This window comes from Marmota monax, unplaced genomic scaffold, assembly GCF_021218885.2.
Source record: "Marmota monax isolate L192 unplaced genomic scaffold, Marmota_monax_Labrador192_F-V1.1 WCK01_AAM20220418_F8-fsc00015, whole genome shotgun sequence".
Lineage (NCBI taxonomy): Eukaryota > Metazoa > Chordata > Mammalia > Rodentia > Sciuridae > Marmota > Marmota monax.
The window spans coordinates 26470982-26492821 of record NW_026692194.1 but is presented as its reverse complement, the minus strand read 5'-3'; the positions used below and the strand labels follow the sequence as shown (position 1 = coordinate 26492821).

Below are 21840 nucleotides of genomic sequence, written 5' to 3'. Positions count from 1 at the left end.
CCTAGTCTATCATTCTGTTATGGCAGCCAGAACTAAGAGAATTCGTGTAGCCAATTTTGAATAGTGTGATGATCAAAATAAATGACAGTGATTAAATTAAATCCCAGGAATCCAAAAATAAACAAACAAATTTAGAAGAAAAAAGTCTGCAGAAAAATATCAATCGATGCTTGAAAAAGAAATTAATAGAGTCTGAAAATTATTATTTTGCAAGCATCAAAGTAATAATTTAAGTGAGAATCATCAATGGATGCTAAAATTAGTGGGTACAAATTTAATGGGGACTGAGATATTACGAAATATCAAAGTATCACCCCACAAATTATTAATTACAAAAGGCAAAAATAACTTTATAATAAAGAAACCTGGCAGCCCCATTTTAACCAAGCAATCAGTTAACATTAATGATGGGACAAATTAACATCATTTACCTCCTGATATGATTCACTGAGGACACAATACCACATATCAATTTCTGCCAAAACCAAGTAACTTAAAACAAAAGGAAACTCCAGACATACCCAAAATAAGGGTCATTCTATAACAGAAATGGTGATACTCTTTAAATATGTCATTGTCTAGAAAAGAAAAAGGCTAAAAAACTATTCTAAATTAAAAAGGCTAAACAAAAAAGAAAAAAAGAGAGAGGAAAACTGAAGAGTCTTGGAAACTAAAACACAATGTATGATCCTGGTTGGATACTGGACTGGGGGAAAAATGCTATTATGGACATTATTGGGACCACTGAAATGGGAATATTTCTAATGGGCCCCTTAATAAGAATAGTCATCTGTTATATCTTGATGCCCACTTTGGTCCCACAGCAGTATTCTTATCCATATTCACTCTTTTGGAATGACTTCACAAATGTAAATAAATACAAACCAAATTTTTCCTTTTTAAGTGCAGGTTAAGATTTGCTTTCCTAAGAAGTAAGCTTTCTCGTGAATGAAATTTCTATACCATTTATAGTTTTATTGCTCTTTTCTAATTGTTAAAATACTACCTTAGAAATGCTCCTTAGATGTTCTATTTATGCATAATTAGTTCCTATAGATCAGAGCATAAGTTCCTTAAAATCAAAAGAATGTTTTAGGGTCTTACAAACAATCTAGCAGCATTGTTTATTTTTTGCTTAAGGATGAAGCAAAATTTAAGTATATTTTCCTTTCATATGCTAAAAAATAAAAATTTTGCAAAACATACACATACAAATATATACTATATCTCATATATAAATATAATCCAAGTTTATAAGGTCCTTGTTTTTATCTTTGGATACATTCCAAAAGTAGATATCTTTTAAAATAGTCATTTTCCCTGTCTTCTTTTCATTTTTGCCAATTTAAAAGAAGTCCATATGTTGAGGCTAAAAATGAATAAGGTACAGCCAAACAAAGTCAGACATCATTAACATAGTAAGGACCTTAACAGAAATTGAAAATGTGGCTCACATTATCATTACTTTACTACCTGGAAGTATTCTAAAACTCCTGTGTAACAATGTCAAAAAAAACCAAAAACAGTAGGGATAAAATTTATCAAAATTTTCCTTTACCAAAAAAGGAAAAAATAATGAGTAAAAGGATCTAATGAGTAAGGACCTAAAGAGAGAAATGTATTCATAAATCAGAAGGCTCAATGCTATTAAGATCTTAATTGCTCCACAAATTGGGTTGCAGACCTCACACAATCCATATTAAAATCCCAGCAGGCAATATATGTGATAAAACATCACAAAATTATACACAAATGCATGGAAAATTGGTAAAATATGACTAAGACTTGGTTAACCGTACTAATCAATTTCCTGATTTTGTACTATAGTCATGTAAAGGTGTCACCAATGGGGAAAGTTTCCTATTGGGGCCATAAGACCTCTATGTATTCTTTTTGGAAACTCCTATAAGTTTATAATTATTTCTAAATAAAAAGTTAAAATCCCAGGAGGCTTTTATGTTTAACTTGAAAAGCTGATTCTAGAATTCGTATGAAAAGTAAAGGACCTAAAAAAGAAAAACAATTTTGAAAAGTGAAACAAAATTGGGGATTCACAATACCTGATTTCAAGACTTTTTCTATAAAACTATATTAAGCAAGTCAGTGAGGTACTGGTAAAAGTACAGAAGACATACAGCTCATGAAAACAAACAGGGTCTAATATACCCACACATGGACTGTCAATTTTTGTCAAAGGTGCCAAGGCAATTCATTCGTGATTCATTTACATAAAGTTCTAGAAGAGTTGTCACAATGCTAGGTTTGGAACAGTAACCTTGGGTGGAGGTAGGGTGGGGTAGACATGGCAGTGGTAGCTGTGACCAACTGGGAAAGAACACAAAGGAATTTTCTGATGTGAAGGAAATGTTTTATCTTTAAAAAGAGACAGGGTTACACAGTTGTATACATTTGTTGAAACTCATCTAACTGAAAACACATAAGATCTGTGCATTTCATTGTAAGTAAACTATCATCTAACTTTAAAAATATATGACAGCAAGCTTAAAAATTTTGTAAAATACTTGTCTACAAAAAATGGAAAAACTATATTAAAATATTAATATATTTTAGCTGTTTTCTTATTGTCTACTTTTTGGGGGGCAGGGGTGGGATGGGGTATTGTTTACCAGGGATTTAACTCAGGGGCACTGGACCACCAAGCCCCATCCCCAGCCCTATTTTGTGTTTCACAGACAAGGTCTCACTGAGTTGCTTAGCGCTTCACTTTTACTGAGGCTGGTTTTGAACCCACTCGTGATCCTCCTGCCTCAGGTGTGGGCCATCGCACCTGGCTTATTGTTTACTTTTTAAAAGATGTGTATGTTACAATCAGAATAAGAAGCACTTTTAAAATTTATGCCAGAATAAAATATGTAGCCTGTATTTTACGATTCCACTTGCTAATTACTTGTACAAATGACCCTCCAAATCTGCACTATTCTCCACAGGATGTACCTTTTCACATAATCCTTCAGTAAGAGCTCAGAGAAAGGCACTGATCCATCAGTTAGTCCTAAAGATACTGCTAAAGAACTTCTGTTTTTCCCAGAAAGATGAAGAAAAACATTATGTACTAGTGTTTCACAGTAACTACAGCAAGAAAATTAAAAATTCCAGATCTCTTTATTTTCTAATAAAATAAATCAAAATCTATCCAAAATAATAAACTACTCAACTTTACTGGTCAGTAATAGACATCATGCTACCACTTTTATGTGAACAAACATTTAGAAAGCACCTACTATGTGTTCCTATCTGTACCAGACTTAAATTCTGAAGTCCTCTTTGAATAATCTTTCTGCTCTCCTGTATTTCTCCACAAAGCCCACTCAAATTTGTTCTCTGGTCTTTCCTTTCCACTCTTTTACTACTATCTTTTCATCTGGTCGTTCCATTCTTTTGCTCCTCTCTGCCTTGTCTGGCCCTCTCATTTACCTCAACCTTTGTTTATTCCATATGATCTTCTAGAACAGTTGCGTAAATCTCTGGGAATCCCTGAGATTGTTTTTGAGGGTCTGAGAGATCAAAACTATTTTCATAACAATACAAAAACAAAATTTGTTCCCTTTTAGCATGCTGACATTTGCACTACAGTGCAAAAACATGGGTCACAGAACTGCTGGTACCTGAGAACAATTAAAGGAGGTGGTCCCACAATGTAACAGCAGTCACTGTGCTCATCATTATCATGCATTCCAAGAGGAGAAATACAGTGTCACTGAAGAATGTCCTTAAACAAAGCATAAATGTGAAGATTTTTATTCAGTTTTGACCCTGGAATACTGGCCACTTTAACATTCCTTGGGATAAAACTGTAAGTGTGCACAAAGAACATTAGCTACAGAGCAGCTGCTCTATGATTGTGAGCTGCAAGTGCAACTGGCTGCTGTTTCACAGAATATCATTTTTACTCAATAGAATGACTAACAAACTGTCATTATTCACAATTAGATACATGACAGATATTTTCCTGAAAGTGAACTAAATCAATGTGTAACTTCAATGAAAACAACTGACAATATCTGTTTCAAATGATGAACCCAGCACTTTTGAGCAGAAATTGGAATCATGGAAAACTTATATCTACCATCAACCCTTTAAAGATTTTTCTGATGAGAGTAGTGATGAGTTTTGATACTATATAATGAAGTGTGGCAACTCTTGAAGATCCTGTGTTACTCAGTGAACCTGTATTTTCCAAATGACCAATGAATGACATTAAAAAATCATTTATGGATAAAAAAGATTAGTCTAAGTTCAAGAGACAGATGGTTAGCATTTTAACAATGATAGGAAGGTTCACTGAAAAGGTCTCATATTTCATATTACAACTAATCTTTAAGAAGTTATCACTTGTCGCCCAGCATGGTGATCCACACCTATAATCCTAACTATTCAGAAGACTAAAGCAAGAGGATGGCCAGTCTCAGCAATTTAGCAAGATCTTGTCTCAAAATAAAAAATAAAAAAGATTGGGGGATGTGCCTCAGTGGTAAAGTGGTCAAGGGTTTAATCCCCAGTACAGGGGTAGGGGGAAAAAAGTAGCTATCACTTAAACTGTAAGGAAGTATCAGACAAGAATATCACAATTATCTGAAAAGGCTATCCAATACATACATGTTAGACACCATATTTTCTTCACAGATATCAACCAACTGAATAACAAATCAACTGAAATGACAAAGCAGAATTGAGAATCTGTTTTCTATTTATCTAGAGAATAAAGATTTAAAAAATGTATGGTGCCACGCTCCTAATTTAGGGGTTTGAAACATTTCAGTTGGTTTACATTAAAATGTTATTTATGTTAACATATGACAGGCTTATTGTTCACACAGTAATATTTTTAATACCTCAGATATCATTGCAAATATGGCAAATAGTAATAGATATAACATAAGAAGAAAAACACCCTTGGGATTTTTATTAATTTTTAAGAGTGTAAAGGGATTCTGAAACTAGAAAAACTTGAGAATCACAGAATCTATGTAGTGGATGTTGTCCTTCCTCTCTGATCCATTCTCATTATGATTAGTCAGAATAAAACTGACCACTTTCAATATTATTAATCCTATACAGACGCTTTCAGTGCTCCCTACATCCTACTCCTTCATATCTGAATTTCACATGGTTTTCAACAAGTGTGGAAACTGGCCCTATCTTACCTAGGAACCCTTCTCCGTGCTCACAAACACAAGCCTTGCACATTAAGGGAACCTATTTTCTAGTCTCCAATCCTTCACCCACCTGGAATGTCCCCCACTTCCTCCCTGCTTTCTAACAATCTAACTCTTACTTATCCTTACAGACAGGGCAAAAAGGGCAGTGCTCTGAATGTTAGACATTGTCCTGTTGTCTACAGGCAATGAAGAAAAGATCCTTTGAGCAAAAAAAGGTAGACAATCTATACAGGGAAAAAGAATGTTCTGACAATCTCAAATTTCTTAGAGTTTAAACAAAAACAACAAAAATGTTTCATTTGATGAACATACCTAAACTAATGATCAGATCTAAAATGCTACAGAGTTTAAGGACCAAGGTAGTCAGTACATTGCTACATTAGGAATTCAAACCTGTAATCTCAGGTCATGGCAGCTGGAACTCTGAAACATGGCATCTTCCAGATTAAAAAAAGGCTTTTTAAAAAAGCAAACCTAAAGCAGAAATGAAACATGATTTCATCTCTTGAATCTAAGGCCTCTTTGTATTGGTGAACAAAGTCCTCTTCCTAAAAGCCCAATTTAATCACATTTTCAAAAAGCAACAAATAATAGCCTACTGGCATATTCACTACAGATTGAATATCCCTTATCCGAAGTGCTTGAGACCAAATGTTTTGAGTTTTGGAATTTTTTTTTTAGAATTTTGGAATATTTGTGTATACATAATGAGATATCTTGGGGATAAGACCCAAGTCTAAACATGAAATTCATTTATGTTTCTTATCTACCTTATTCACACAGCTTAAATGTAATTTCATACAATATTTTTACTGCATCTGTATTTTGTCCATAATCCATCACATGAGATCATGTATAACAGAGTTTTCCATTTGTAGTATCAGTTGAAAGTTTTGGATTTTGGAGCATTTTGGAGTTTGAATTTTGGGATTCTGGATACTCAAACTATAGTTAGTTACTAAAAGCCTTTAGTTTAAAAGGTACTCAAAATAAGCCTATTGATTTAGTATGGGACTAATAATACAAAACATTTAACTCATTCTGTACCACTACTTGAAGAGCGCTGGGTCAAGTCTAACCCCACTGCCTCTATAAAGTCTACTATGATATCTGCCAGCAAGAAACAAGTACTCTAGGGCTGGGGATGTGGCTCAAGTGATAGCGCGCTCGCCTGGCATGCGTGCGGCCCGGGTTCGATCCTCAGCACCACATAAAAACAAAGATGTTGTGTCCGCCAAAAAAAACTAAAAAAAAAAAATAAATATAAAAAAAAGAAACAAGTACTCTAAACCCAAGTAGCCGTGGTTAGTTCCTTTCATGTCAGTTCATTTATTCATTCCATAAGTATTTACTAAGGCCCTAACATGTATAAGGTACTCTTCTAGGGTCTCAGGTTACAGCAATGAACAAAACAAAATACTCTCTAGTGGGAAAAGACAGGTAATAAATAAATACGTTGTAATATGCACCATTATGGAACAGTAAACAAAGAGCAGAGCTTAACTTTCTATGAAGTTAACAACAAAAAAGGCCCCTGCCCTTGCAAGGGCTTCTCTGATTGCTAAAAGTTGCTGGGACAGGTAGAGAGGAGAAGCCAGGTTGCTATCAGGAAGCATTTTATGTGAGCATTTCTGATTAGAAGCCTAAAGAATTCTCAAGAGAAAGGGGCTTGACTCTAAGATAACCATATTTTCTTGGGATATCTTTTCTCATTCTAAATAAATACTCATTTTGTATCAAATTTCCTATTCTAATTTTTTTTGTTTTCTTAATGAGGGCCCCCCAAATTATACAAACTTAGGGCTGGGGATGTGGCTCAAGCGGTAGCGCGCTCACCTGGCATGCGTGCGGCCCAGGTTCGATCCTCAGCGCCACATACAAACAAAGATGTTGTGTCTGCCGAGAACTGAAAAATAAATATTAAAAAATTCTCTCTCTTTAAAAAAAAAAAAAAAAAAATTATACAAACTTAAAAAGACAGTAGCCAGGCGCAATGGTGCACACCTGTAATCCCAGAGACTTAGGAGGCTGAGACAGGAGGATCACAAGTTCAAGGCCAGCCTCAGTAACCTATAGAAGCCCTCAGTAGCTTAGAGATCCTATCTCAAAATAAAATAAAAATAAATAAATAAAAAGAGCTGGGATGTAGCTCAGTGGTAAAGCGCATCCCTGGTTTCAATCTTTAGTACCAAAAAAAAGGGGGGGGGGGGAGGAGTACTGTTTAATAAGGAACAGACTTACTAAAAGGCAACATCTAAACTCTCAAACGCTGACTATAATGGAAGAATTAGTCTTTGATGATATTAATCTGGACATCTGAGATCTGAGGGAAATGAAGCAGCACATCATACAGATATCAGGAAAGGAAGAGAGAAAAGGAGACTCTAGGAAGAAGTGGAGAGTGCAATAACCCTGAGACAGAGCATGAGGAAGAGAGTAGGTAAGAAAAACAGCAGCAGGAGAAAAATACAATACTACTACTAAATACTAATAGTGACTGACCATGACTGAGTGTGGTGTGTCAGGCACTGTCCTAAACACTTTCAGTATCTTCATTTTACAGCTGAAGAAATGGAGGCACAGAGAGAGGGATTAAGTAATTGGCCCAAGGTCATGGAGCTGGCAGGTGGTGAAACAAGGCAGTCTGGCTCCAGAACCCTGCTTCTAACTACAGAGAAGTCAGCCATGAAGATTATGGAGCACCCAGGGAATCGTTCAGCTATTAAGACATTCACTGTGACAGAAATGAGGAAACCAGCAAGGTTCTAATCCCAAACTATAATAGCTAAAGCACTTTATGTTCCTAGAAATATCAAGTATCATTTTTACCACTCACAGTCCCTAATATATTTTTCATATTATAGCTGTTCAGTGTAGAATGGTGGTTCAGTGCACTCTCAGAGAACAAACTACTCATCTGCAATACAAAATAATGAATTAGACATGCTTCCACAAATAAATGCACACACAGAACAAGGCTTGGAGGTAAGTATCTCCTTCAGGGAATCAGATCTGTACCAACTCTTGAGTTTCCATCTTAAATAGCTACTCATGCTAAGATATTTCACCTTCAACCTGAAAAGACCTTTCTGAAGTTCAAGACCATTTTCTGTGGCCCCCCTAAACTTCATCCTCCAAAGAAGTAAAAGTGAGCATAACCCCAACTAACCATGTTTAGTTTCAGGTCTTTTCTAAATGCTTAAGGTTTTCAAGTTCCTCACCAGAAGTGAAGATTTTTAAAAAAGTGAATTTTCCAGAAAGGTTTTTACAAATGCTGGCTATGATGAAAGAATTATGTCTTTGATGACATTAATCACAACACCTTGAAAGATGAGAGTTAAAATAAGGCAATATGCAATTTGTAAATGTAAGTTAATTCCTGATACCACTGCTTATTCCTTAATGTTTCTTCAGTAGGCTTTCATAAACTCCAATCTACTTACATGTGAATGCAACCTTGGAGCTTAGCAATATAACAGCCTCTGCTTCAGAGGGAATGGCTTTCCAAACACATGTAGATTAAAAAAAAACAAACAAAAACAAAAACAATATCAACACTTCCAAAGCATGTTCTACAAGACACTAGTACTAAGGATGAGCAATAGGTATTACAGAGAAAAAGAATCCCATAATAAAATTAAGCTTGGAGTTTGCCCCATTAAACAAAGTTTAGCAGGTTTCTTTGCCACAGGAGTTAATGAGTCTTGAAATTCTTATACTGTGACTTTTCCTGAAGCATCCCAACCACACTTTGGAAAATGCTATGTACAGAATGTGGCAAATGTCTATAAGTCTAAGAAGTAAAAGATGACTCTAAGGACTCAAGCCGTCAATATTAGAACTTTTGACAAAAGTTGATTGATTGGAAAGGCTTACACTGGAGGAAGCTGAAGACTGTGGTAAGGTCCCCAGGAGACAATGGGCTAGAGCAAAGAAGAAAGCACAAGGATGAACAAAGAGCTGGGGAAACCATGAGACCACACAGATACTATTTCTAGTAATACAACCAGAACAAGTCAGGACGTGAAGACCTTGAAGGTATGAGTAACATAAATTAAACTGGTACAATGTATGTCAAATCATATTGGATAGTGACATGCTAAGTACAGAACTACCAGATTTCCTAAGAAAACTCTCTAAAATGACAAACCTGCAGATCATTTGTTCTCTTTTTTTGGTAGATCAGGGACCTCTTTGAGAATGTAATGAAGGTCATTTACCATCTCTTCAGAAAAACACAAATACACACATTAAGCCTATTAATTTTAGAGCACTTCATGGGTCCCCTGAGGCCCAACCATACAGCTCTAGTTGTTAGCTTCTAGGTCCCTAGGTAATCCTGGCTGCAGATATTTCATGACAGATAATGCCTGCAGGGCACTTCAAAGTAAGTAGTTTGCTTGTTTTTCTTTTTATTTTTTGGTACCAGGATTGAATCCAGGGGCATTTAACCAATGAGCCACATCTCCAGGCCTTTTTTTATATTTTATTTAGAGACAGGGTCTCCCTAGGTTGATTAGAGCCTAGCAAAATTACTGAGGCTAGTTTTGAACTTGCAATCCTCCTGCCTCAGCCTTCCAAGCCTCTGGGATTACAGGTGTGCCCCACCATGCCTGGCCTTCAAGTATTTTAACACTGTGCAAATGAAAAGTATATTTGCAATGATGTACTGCCCCACCCCGCAAAAAAAAAAAAAAAAAAAAAAAAACAGTAACTAATTTGTTCAATAAAACTCAACATTTAACACGAAAAGCAGAGCATATGGGCTGGGGATATAACTCAGTTGGTAGAGTGCTTCCCTTGCATGCACAAGGTCCTGGGTTCTAATCCCCAGCACCACCACCACCAAAAAAAAAAAAAAAAAAAGCAGAGCATATGATGGTAATAATAGTGTCACAAGAAGACACCTCTGAGAAGTAAGCAATTTTGTAAGATTGCATAGCTAATATATCCCAGATATTCCACATACTGGTTTAGTACTTTGTAACTAAACAGCCAACTTAAATACAATAAATATTACAGTGGGTAGGGTACAGTTTTCAAGATAAAAATCCCTTAAAACACCAACTTCCCAAGTATTACTATAGATAATTAGGTATAATTTATTTATTTAATCTGATCTTTCCATTTTTAGTACCTAAACAATGACAAATTAGGAAGCAAATCACATATACTGGCTTTTGAGAACAAACTGCATTCCTCTGGAACTAATCAACAAGATTTGTATAAGTAAGAAAAATGTAAGCAAAGCAAATGTGAAAAATATGTATCTTTATAGCCTGAACTTGAATATAGAAAAAAAATTCAAATAATTTAAACTCTGGGTTATTTAGCATGCAGGGGGTATAATCCACCCCCCAAAAAATACACACACACACACACACACACACACACACGGAATTTCTCTACTTTGAGTCCTTCTTGGTATTGGAAGAGTCTGGCAGGCAGGGATCAATAATCTATTATCTGAAGTCTACTTGCCAGAGTACAGAAACATTGAGCCTTGGCTGCACAGCAGGAGTTAGGAGTTTTAACTACTACTTAAAGATCCACACTACCCAATGGAGTTTCATTCAGCCACAAAGAAAAATGAATTTATGGGCAATTGCTGGAAAATGGATAGAACTAAAGACCATCATGGTAAGTGAAATAAGTCAAACTCCAAAGGTCAAAGGTTATATGTTTTCTTGCATATGGGGAAGATAGAAAAAGAAAAACAAAGGTGGAGGTGAATTTCCTAAAAATCAAAGGGAGATCAGTACAGGAAAGGGACCACTGGGTGGGAAGTGGGGAGGGAGGGGGAAAGTGATGGGAAGTGACACTGGCCAAATTATATTGTTATATTGTGTGCATGCATGAATATATAAAACAAATCCCATCAAAATGTACAATTATAATGCACCAATAAAAAAGGTAGGAAAAAAGGATCCATACTACCCCAGAAGACTGCTACAACTCAAATGCTAAAATAAATGTGTGCCCCAGTTTCTCTACTGGAAATTCGGATCTATATATCTGCCATGTTCTATCTTTCAAGAATCAGTACTTCCTGTTGGCTGAGAATAGAGTCTCTAATTTGTTCAAGTTTTGGCTTTGCACCTACCAAATTTGGCAAGTTACTTTAACCTCCCTGTGCCTTTGTTTCTTGAACTGCAAAGTAAAATTAATAATAGCATCTTTCTCACAAGGGGGTTGTTAGTGTTCAGTACAAAAAACTTTAAAAAGTGCCTGGAAAATAATAAGCACTGGAAAAATGCTAGCTGACATTGTCATTTTAAAGGGATGACAACATCAGTCAATTTATTATACCTATATTGCATTTAGAAGTCCTTAGAAAATTACAGGCTCTAATTTTTTTTAACTTTTTAATCAAGTGGCTTAACTATCAGTTATTTTCTTAAACACATGGCCAATTATTCCTATAAAGAACTTACTATACAAACTAACACCTAAGACATATACATTTATAAAGTTTTAGTTAACTTTTCAACTAAATATAACTGGTCTCCACTAACCAGCCATCAATCAGCTACCTGCATCCATCCACTTCTAGTTTCACAGTCATCAAAAAATTCCAAAACATGAGGCTGGGGATATAGCTCGGTTGGTAGAGTGCTTGCCTTGCATACAAAGGGACCTGGGTTCAATCTCCAGCACCACAAAAAAAAAAAAGAATGATAACCACTAAGAAGAAAAATAAAAGGAAATTAAAATGGCACATAATGAAAAATCACTAAATGTTAAAAAAAAAATCCTTACCAGAATGATCCCAATACCCTCCTAACTGCTCTTCCCCTCCAATCCACTCTTCACACTGCAATAGAGAGAGCTTTTAAAAATCCAAATCTAATCTGACTCCATTTAAAGCCTTGCAATCCCTGGATGTGGTGGTGCAAGCTTGTAATTCCAGCAACTCAGGAAGCTGAGGCAGGAGGATCACAAATTTGAGGCCAGCCTCAGCAACTTAGTGAGACCCTATCTTAGAATAAAAAATTTAAAAATAGCTGAAGATGTACATCAGTGGTAAAGTGTCCCTGGGTTTGATGCCCAGTACCACCAATAACAAGAAAATAATAATAATAATAATAAAAACTTGCAATGTTTCTCCACTGTACCAAGAAACTCAATCTCCTCACAAGAGTTAAAAGGCCTGCAAGATTTACAGCCATCCTCTCTCTGGCTGTTCAGGCCATACAGTTCTTTCAAATCCTTACCAGTGTTTCTGACCTCAGAATCATGCTCACTCTATGTGGCATCATCCCCTCTCCCCCTGCTCTAAGCAATGCCTAGTTCTTCCAAATCTCTGCTGAAAGGTGATGATCCTCTGACCCTCCAGACAAAATCAGATCTTCCTGTTCCTTGTCCCTACAACCAGGTTCCCTTTCTCTGCAGCACAAAATAAAACTGCAATTAAAAAAGTAAACAATTGCTTAATGTTGTTCTTGTCCAAAAACTACAAACCAAGTAGGATTTAGGACCATCTACCCAAGTTCTTAGATGCCCAGGATTTTATATATATTTAAGGGGTGGGGGGTACTCAATACACCTGTATTGTCTATGAAGAATAATGATAAGATTCATAAGGGGAGAAAAGCAAATCATTAACAAAACAAGACTAATGCAGAACACTAGCTACACACGGTATTAAATATCTAAGTTACCTTATGCATTTTATTGAAGCAAAAGAAAAAACCAATTGTTTACTTGTGGGCAAAATAAAGTTAAAACTAAACTTTCCAATGTAAGTTAAGTTTATTTGTGCATCCTCAGGTGTTAAGTGAAACTAGAGGAGTTCAACTTCAGTTACCAGTAAGAAGATAGCAACTAAATCAAGACTGCTGCCACATTTGGCACAAGCCTCTGCTCTTCTTGGCAGTCGCTGCGAGGCCAAGAGTTGAGCTGGCCAGGGAAGAGTGATTTATCTTCCCACATTTAGAAGTGATCCCTCTACAACAGGAATGCTGACTTCGAATTCTAACTTTGTCAAACCAGTACCTTCCTTTACTAAGTACTAGATTCGCTTTAAAAAAATTTAAGTTTCTATGGGATCACAGTCCAGTACAACTTAGAGAATACAAAGTTGTTCTTTCTTCCAAAAATAAAATAAAAAATACTAATTAGATCTCTTTTACAAAAGAAAGTCACGTCTTAGAAAAATTTAAAGGACCGGACAGGCGAATACTAAGAAGGTAAAGACTGAGGACTGTCGACGGAGGCTGCCCAATGTAATAAGGACCACCAGGCCCGATGGGCAGCAGCTCCCAACCTACAGCAGGCGATCCCAGGTTCGCGAGCAGCACGCAGTTTGACAAACGCCAAGACCCCTGGTCGGGTTCGTCGCACCGACACCGCCAATGCAACAGCCGCCTGGCCCCGCTCAGCACTACCAGGAGAACTGTGGCCCGCTCCCTGGAAATGCGCAGAAGGGAGGTGTCAAAATCCGCATCCAGGAGCGAGCTCAGGTAAGGACTAGGCGGTCTCGGGGTCAAGCATTTGGCTCTTTGTTCCGTCCCAGACAGCGGAGCCCCAGGCGCCCGCTCCTCCTCCTCCGCCGCGGCCCCCAGCGCCAGGCTCCCGAGCACTTGCAGCGCGGACTAGCAGCCCTGGCTTGGCGGCGCCTCCGGCCCTGTCGGCGGCGGATCCGCACCCCGCGGCCCCCGGCGCGCGGCCCCTGCCCGTACCTTGTAGACGTCGCCGTAGGTGCCGCTGCCGATGCGCTGAATCAGCTCGAAGTCTTCCTGCGGGTTCCGGCGGGACAGATCGAAGCCGGGGTTCATGGCGGGCCCCAGGTGCCCCCCGCCTCCCTCCCGGGCAGGGGAGGGGGGGCGCTCAGGGGGCCACACGGAGAGTGGGCGCCGCAGCGGGCCCCCTACTCCCCCGGCGGTCACAATCGCCCGGCTCCACGCTGCGGCCGCCCTCCCCTCGCGCCGCGGCAGACGACGACGACCTGCCTAACGTCCCCGCCCCCCCCTGCGGCTGGCCGCCGCGCCGAACCCGGGTCACACCCACAAGGAGAGGAGAGCGCTCGCAGCCCCTTGCTCCGGGTAAAACTCCAACATGGCTTCCGCCTCCGCCGCTCCTCCCCCTCCCCCTCCCCCTCCCCTTACTCCGGCTGCTCCAACCTCCTCCCCTTTCCCGGCTCCGACCTGACTGCGCAGCCGCAATCCCAGAGGAAGCGCTCCCAGGCTCCGCGCGCACCCGGGTCGCGCGCCCTAGCTCTGCGCGCCAGCCGGACTTGGGGCCGCCAGGACGCGCCGAACCTGATCTGCCTTGGGCCGCAACCGCGAGATGCTGAGGACTGCGAGATCAGGGAAAAAGTAGCTTCTTACTCCCCTCACAATAAACTTGGTCATGCTGTATTCCTAAGTAGGCAGTATAGTTTTAATTTGCAAGAAAATGTCACAAACTTCATTTTAGAAGCAGTTAAATGTAGGATTATTAATCCCTTTCTGGGATTGGGGGAAGGCCCAACACACAGGAAAGCCCTGAGGGAAGTGAGTTGTGCTTGCTCTAATTATCCACACTTGGACCCTAGGAGTTAGGCCTGCCAGAGTGCAAAAGACGGCAGGCCAGGAGGGCAGCCAAGAAAGCATGTGGTGTGGGTAGGGCGTGGGAAGCTCCAGGGAAGACCGGAATTACACAGAGCAGCAGCCCACCATCCCGCGTTGGGGGGCAGAAAGAGGGCAGAACCGAGGCAGCGAGTGACCTTCCTCCCCAGAAGGACCTGGATTATCAAAAACTGTCAGTCAAGCCTGCAAAAGAGAGGTTGTGGAGGTTGGAGCGTGGAACAGATCCATTCCCGCACCTGAAACGTAAATTTGTGATGATCCAGAAACTCCTTAGCTGCTACTTACCTACAAAAGGTCTACCCTTAAGACTCAGATTGCCAGCATTACATTCAAACTTTGTGGATAGCAGCTACAACATGTGGGTAATGGAGGGTAAATTTTCTCTTCTCAGTAATGTGCCCACTAGGCAAAAGCTTTAATCAACTAGGCTATGGCCACTTCGGCAATACCATGTTGGATTTCTGCTTCAGAAATGTTTTCCTGATCCCTGTAGGCACATACCTCCTAACTACTAATATTACTTAATGCCTGGTGGCCCTTCAGAAACTAGGTCTCATCATGCCTGTTAAGGATAATGTGAAGTATAGGCAAGTAATAATCAAGCATACTACTTACTGCTTGAAACATCTTATAGTTTCTCAATCTTTTGTGCTTACAGTAAAATTACACATTTACTAAATTCTCAAAGAAATTATTTGCTCTGAGAATCTATTGACTGAAACATTTGGAAAATGATCATCTCTTTACCTACAAAAATAGCCCTCCAAATTGTCTTTACTTGTTTTAAAACATCAGGAATGTAAGAGAATCACTTAAATTACTGCCTCAGGATTGCATAGCATTGAATTTTTTTTTTCTAGATAGTTCCACCTTAAGCCTCTGGTATCTTGAGAATTAAACTCCTGACTCTGTTATTCCATGGCTACGGATCTAGTTTTTGCTTGTTTAAGGCACTTGCTAGGGTTACAAAGTGAAGGCCTGTCTTTAGCTTGTCTACTCTTGGAGAATTATTTGTCCTCTTTTGGCCAAACACGGTGATAATTAGCACAGGATTCAGATAAGCAAGCTAACAACTATCCCAAATAAGAACCAGCTCTTTTAATGCCTAAAAGACAGATTCTCAGAACTAGAGCTGCACAGGAAAATTCTAATGGTTTCACGGTTTTGTTTGCTGGGATTATCATCTGTGCAGATAACTTTGCATTTGCATCACTAATAGACTTCTTTCAAAGGGAAAAGACATTTCAGTAGTGTTGGAACAGTCTTTAAACTTTTGTTTGTTCCATTTTGGCAAGGTCAAGCTACTGCTTTTTGAAAAGAGAGAATTTCATATAAGGGCTTCATTTGCCATATGGGTTACACCATAAATAAAAGGGCTTTTGCAATTAACTGCTCACAAGGAATAAAATATTTTGAACTAGAGAGGCACGGTGGTCCATGCTTGTAATCCAAGCAACTCGAGGCTGAAGTAGGATGGAAAGTTTGAGGTTAGTCTCAGCAACTTAGCAAGACCCTCAGAAACTCTGTGAGACCCTGTCTCAAAATAAGAAAAAAAGGACTGTGGATGTAGCTCAATGGTAAAGCACCCATGGGATCAATCCCCAATACCTCCCCCCAAAATAAATTTCTTTCTAATGTACACACACAGCCAAATACAGTGCCTTTTTTCACCTCTTCTAAAACTCCTCTACTTTGCTAGAAGTAACACTAATAATCACACTTCCTTTGAAGGAGAGAAAGAAATTCATCTTCTATGATTAGAAGCATCCTTAGAAGTCATCTAATCTTTTGAATTCGGGAATTCCTTCTACAACATCGCTCCTGAATTACTTTTTGAGTACTTTCAGCAAATGGGAACTCATGCTGTGCAAAGTAATCTACCTCATTGTGAGATAGTGCCAGTGAAAGTTCATAATAAGTAACTGAAAAAAAAAATAGTAATATCTAATATTACCAAGAACTTACAAGGAACCAGGAACTAAACCAAGTACTTTCCATGAATCATCTCATTTATTTCACACAAAACTCTAATGGCACAGGTCATGTTACCTCCATTTTTACAGAGGCATAGGCAGATTAAAGTACTCAAGTTCAGGCAAAAGACTCAATTTTGAATAGAGGCAGTTTAACACCAAAGGTCAGACTCTTAGCCACTAGCCTATATATGCTGATTATATGCAATATACTTTAAATTTTTTCTTTTATGCTAAGCCAAAATGCCTCCCTGTAATATTTTTATTCTTTTAAAATTTTTAATCCTACTTAAATAGTATGTATTTAGAATCAATGATTACTATGTTCTTGTGGTATAGAACAGCAAAAAAAAAAAAAAAAAAAAAAAAAGCCCACAGAGCCTGTCCTCAAGGAGTTTGCAGTCTCACAGAATGTGTTGGAGTTCATGAAACAAGGGAGTGTGCCTTCCTGGTACACTCCCAGCCCCTCAAAGCACTCACCCATGTAAAGTATCACACAGCAGGGAACAAAAAAGGCAAAGATGGGCAGTTACCAGCATATTTTTACAGATTAAGCTACTCAAGTTCAGACTTATATACCAGCCCCCAGTTACCAGCATATTCAGCCCATCCTTCTGTGAGCCTCTCTCTCTCATTGGCTCCTGGTTTAGGGATTTCATCTTTCTTTCTGATGAGGCAGGGTTTCACTACATTGCAGAGGGCCTCACTAAATTGCTGAGGATGGCTTTGAACTTGAAATTCTCCTTCCTTAGCCTCTGGCTTAGGAATTTCTTGATCCCCAGTACCAGCTCCCAATTTTGCCCCAAGGGCCTCTTATCTGACAAATCAATGGGATCCACTTTGCTTAGAGACTTCTGCCCTCCCCATTTAACATAACCACCATCAAACAAGGGTTAGCTCAGAAGAGATAACATCAGGCTATCCACTGGGGAGGAGACTCAGCCCCAGGCACCTATCTGAAATAATATGGCACATTCAGCAGGTAAGTGTGTGCCTATCAAATGTCCTTAAGTAATTAAGCATACTTCTATTTATTTGTTTGTTTATTTATTTAAAGTTAGGAACTGGCTTGTAAAGAGCCTTTTTGTCAGTTGAGTTATCATGATGCTTAAGAAGCAGAGAATTCCAGGAGGTTATATGACCTAGGCTGCCACTGCTCTGAACCAGTATATGTGGTTTAGATCTTGTCCCTGCCCCTTACTGAATGATGTCAGGACTTCACACAGGGTTGTTAGAGGCAAAAAGAAAATACATGTAAAACTAGTGTCTGACACCACAATAATCCCGCAATGTATTAATTCCTATTATTTTGGGACATATTTAAAGATGCTTTAAAGGGTGACAGCTGTGAGGATAGTGATGGAGATATGACTTGGGAAACAATTACAATATTTAGCAGGGACCCTGAATTAAGGCCAGGAGTGCTGAGGATCAAAAGAAGGGGAAGAACCCAGGTGGTAATTGGAAGACAGAATCCATAGGTTTGGGGAGGCGATGGAGCAGGAAGAGACATTGGCCACTGACAGGTTCTGGGCTTAGGCAGTTAAGAGATGGTGCTAGCATTTGCTGTAACAAGGGGAACTGGTGCTACTTGGGGGAGGGTTTCAGCCCTAGACCAAGGTGAATGAATGTATTTTGTACCTGTCAAGTTCGAGGTGCTCAACTGGAAAAATAAGATTAATGATAAATACATGACCCCAAAACAGAAAAGATTTCATGGCTAATTTTTAAATTTGGGATGTCGTCATCCAGAAAAACTTACTGAGCAGTTATCACATGCCAAACACTACATTAGATTCTAATGATGCAATCGGACATGGGTTATACACCTAAGTTGAAAATATGGACAAGTCCTTATCTTATAGTGATGTAGGTGCAGCGGAACAGAGCCAGAAAGATGTAATAGATGGTCTTTGGGCTGTTTCTCAAACCAGTGCATATTACTTATTTTCTTATATTTCCAATATTTTTTAAAACATGTACTCAACATTTATTTATGGGACTGGGGCTCAATGGTAGAGCACATGCCTAGCATGCATGAGGCCCTAGGTTTGATCCCTAGACCTGCAAAAAATCACCCACCCCCAAACAAAAACTGCACATTTATTTACAAGGGAGGCAGAGCCCTGCCTGAGAGTAGGTGGAATTGGAGTCCTCAGATATCAGCTCTCAGCCTCCACTGTTATTCTAAGCTATTTAGCTCAGCTCCCAAATTTACATATATCCTAACACAATGTTTCTCAATAAAGGTTTATTAGCATTTGGGGTGGAACAATTTTTCCTTGTGTGGGATGGTCCCCATGTATTATAAAATCCCTGCCACCCATATCATCATTGCTCCCAGTCAGGCTGATATAATTTTGACATATGCTTTTCCAATGCCTAGGGTTTGGTGTGTGTGGGTTTGGTGTATGTGTGCCTAGGGTTTGGTGCGGGTGTCTCCAGTGAGACTGTTTGCCTCTTGTGATCCTTGGGAAAGCTATTACTCAACACCAACCCATTTATCAAAGTTTCCTTTCTTACATAGTATATTACCTGAGGAAACTTCTGAGGTATAAAATAGGGTTCCTTTATTACATTTCCAATATTTAGCACCCAAATTTGAACTCTATAAATTCACAGCCAAGATTCCACCTACCCTTTATCACACAATTTCTGGGATCACTTAGGAGAGCATTGAATCTGGTTATGAAAATCTTAACAGAGGACCATCTAAACCGAGATTTATAAGGTAATTAGAGAACAAGCCAAGCAGGAAGAGATAGTCCACACAGAGTGCTACAGTTTGGATGTTGTTTTGTTTCCCAAAGATTCATGCTTTGGAGGCTTGGCCCTCAGGGAAGCAATGTGAGAAGTGACAGAACATCAAGAGGTGGGACCTAAAATGAGAAATTATACCCCAATGATACAAATGTATGAATTGCCAAGATCATTGTAATGTCATGTGTAGATTAAAAAAAAAAAAAAGAGGTGGGACCTAATGGGAAGCCCCTTGGTCATTAGGGTCTGCCCTACGAAAGGATTATCAGACTCTAGTCTCAGGGGCTTCCCTTTTGAGCTGTGAATACTGGGGCTAGGGGTCTGGTTCGGTGGTAGAGTGCTAGCCTTACATGTTCAAGGTTTGGGGTTGATCCTCAGTACTGAAAAAAAAGGGGGGAGAAAGAGAGAGAGAGAGAGAGAGAGAGAGAGAGAGAGAGAGAGAGAGAGACACCTGATTGCTTTCTCCTCTATACACTCTCACCTTCTGCCATGGGGCCCTTGCCAGAGCAAAGCTGTGCTATTTAAACTTTCAGCCTCCGTACTATGAGCTAAATAAGCTTCTTTATAAAGTTAGCCTGCTTTGGGTACTTTGTTATACTGATGAAGAGCTAACAAATACACAGAAGTTAAAAAAGTTTACCTTTTATCTTTTTGGGAAGCCAAGATTTTGAGGGGATACTTTTTGCCCTGCATGGTAGATAACTGATATATTTTGGGAGACAACCAATCCTTGAGGATGCAGGCTGCATTAAAAGTAGGCAATAAAATATTAAGGAAGTACAGACTGAATACAGGCTGCATAAGAGACTGAGAGGTGGCTGGGATGATATATTTGATAAAATCAACTATCTGTTGTGCCATGATATATTAGGGCATGGGATTTCTCTGTTTCCCTAACCTAGAATTCCCTGAAGATGCCCCCAGGTAAAGAGTATTGCCTGTACCCTAGTTCCAAAGTGCAGAGTAAGACCAGTGTTGGGTTTAGACCAAAGTGGCCCAAAACAAACATAGCTACAAACATTGTGTTTCCAAAGTAGATTGTCATAGATTGTGCCCAGCATGTTATCCTGCTGGCCTTTTGGGTAGAAAGTTGTTGAACGCTGCTATTGAGTTCTCAGGAGGACCCTGGCTCTTGCCAACACACACAAAAAACTGCAGTGAAACAAAGCAAGCTGCTCATAGATTTAGAAATAATTTACTCATTCAGTTTAGACATGAGTTGGCATTTTCTTGATCAAAACAGGCAAAAGGTAGAAATAAATTCAATTCAAATACCATGTCAGGAATTTTTGGATGATTTTATAATCCTGATCACAGTGCTAGGTGGATCTCAAAACTGAAGATCTCTACCCCAAGAAACTGAATCACTTGCTGGGTCTGAGCTCAGGGCACAGCACATCTGGATGAAGGCATGCCTCTGTATTAGAACCAGACCTTCAGCCTGGGATTAATCCTCTGATTTCTTAAAGATACTTTATATGTTAAATTGGGACCCATCTGGTAGTGTGAACTTTCTCAGCCAAGCATATGATGCCATCAGAATAGTTTTAACACGTATTGGTAGAATAATTGTTCTCATGGTAAAAGGGACAAAAGGAAGGAAACTCATGAAAATTCTCTTGCTACTTTGTATTTTACCTACAAATGGATAAGCTGCTCTATGAAACTTGTGAACAGTCCATCCTAAGCACAAGCATGCCACTGTGCACAGGCAGCCTATATCCATCTCAATGTCTGGAAACATTTCTATGAAATCGTAATGCCTAAAAGTATAATATTCTTACATTACTGAGGCCAATATTTAGGGTTTATGTATCCTCTCACCTAAAGAGAGTGTTCTCCTGTTATTCCACATAAACCCAAAATACCATATCTGCAAATCTGAGTGCCATCTGTTTTCTGCTTGGTGGTGTGAGCCTCTTAATTAGTCTCTCCGGCCACATTCTCTTCCCCTTCTGACAATACCATTGTTGGCCAATGAACACACTTCTAAAACGCCAACGATGTAAGATGGAAGTCCTGAGAGGAAGCTAAATTGGGAATAAATGAAAGTTCACATTTAGGCATGTGGAGTTCTCGGAGATGGTAGGGCATTCAAGAAGAACTTTTGCAAGGAGAGTGACAGATTCAGAGAAAAAGTGCTGGAGAATAATTTTGGTCCTATGAGTAAAGACCGTACATGGAATCACAAACTCTGAGCAAGGCCTGAGAGTGTAGGTAGGGCAATAGTAAGCAACTTTTTTTTTTTAAATAAAGGCCAATTAAAAGGAATAGGAAAATACCTCATATTTTACATATTCCAAGTACAAATGGTGAGGTCCTGAGTTCAATCTCCAGCACCATCAAAAAGATACACAC

The 21840-nt window shown here is 39.1% G+C and overlaps 1 protein-coding gene across 9 annotated transcripts in view; it reads right to left on the bottom strand.

Moving 5' to 3' along the window:
* The window catches only part of Map4k3 (mitogen-activated protein kinase kinase kinase kinase 3), a 198846-nt gene extending 184663 nt beyond the window's left edge, over positions 1-14183 (bottom strand). Inside the window, exon 1 of one of the 9 annotated variants that reach the window (XR_009225235.1) lies at positions 13862-14183. Coding sequence is in view for 8 of the 9 variants with exons in the window: in XM_058573642.1 (XP_058429625.1) it covers positions 13862-13957 (96 nt within the window). In the remaining variant the exon portion in view is untranslated. The remainder of the gene's footprint in view (positions 1-13861) is intronic. The other 8 variants (XM_058573642.1, XM_058573647.1, XM_058573643.1 and 5 more) reach the window with 8 other exon arrangements.
* Between the last annotated feature and the right edge of the window lie 7657 nt (positions 14184-21840).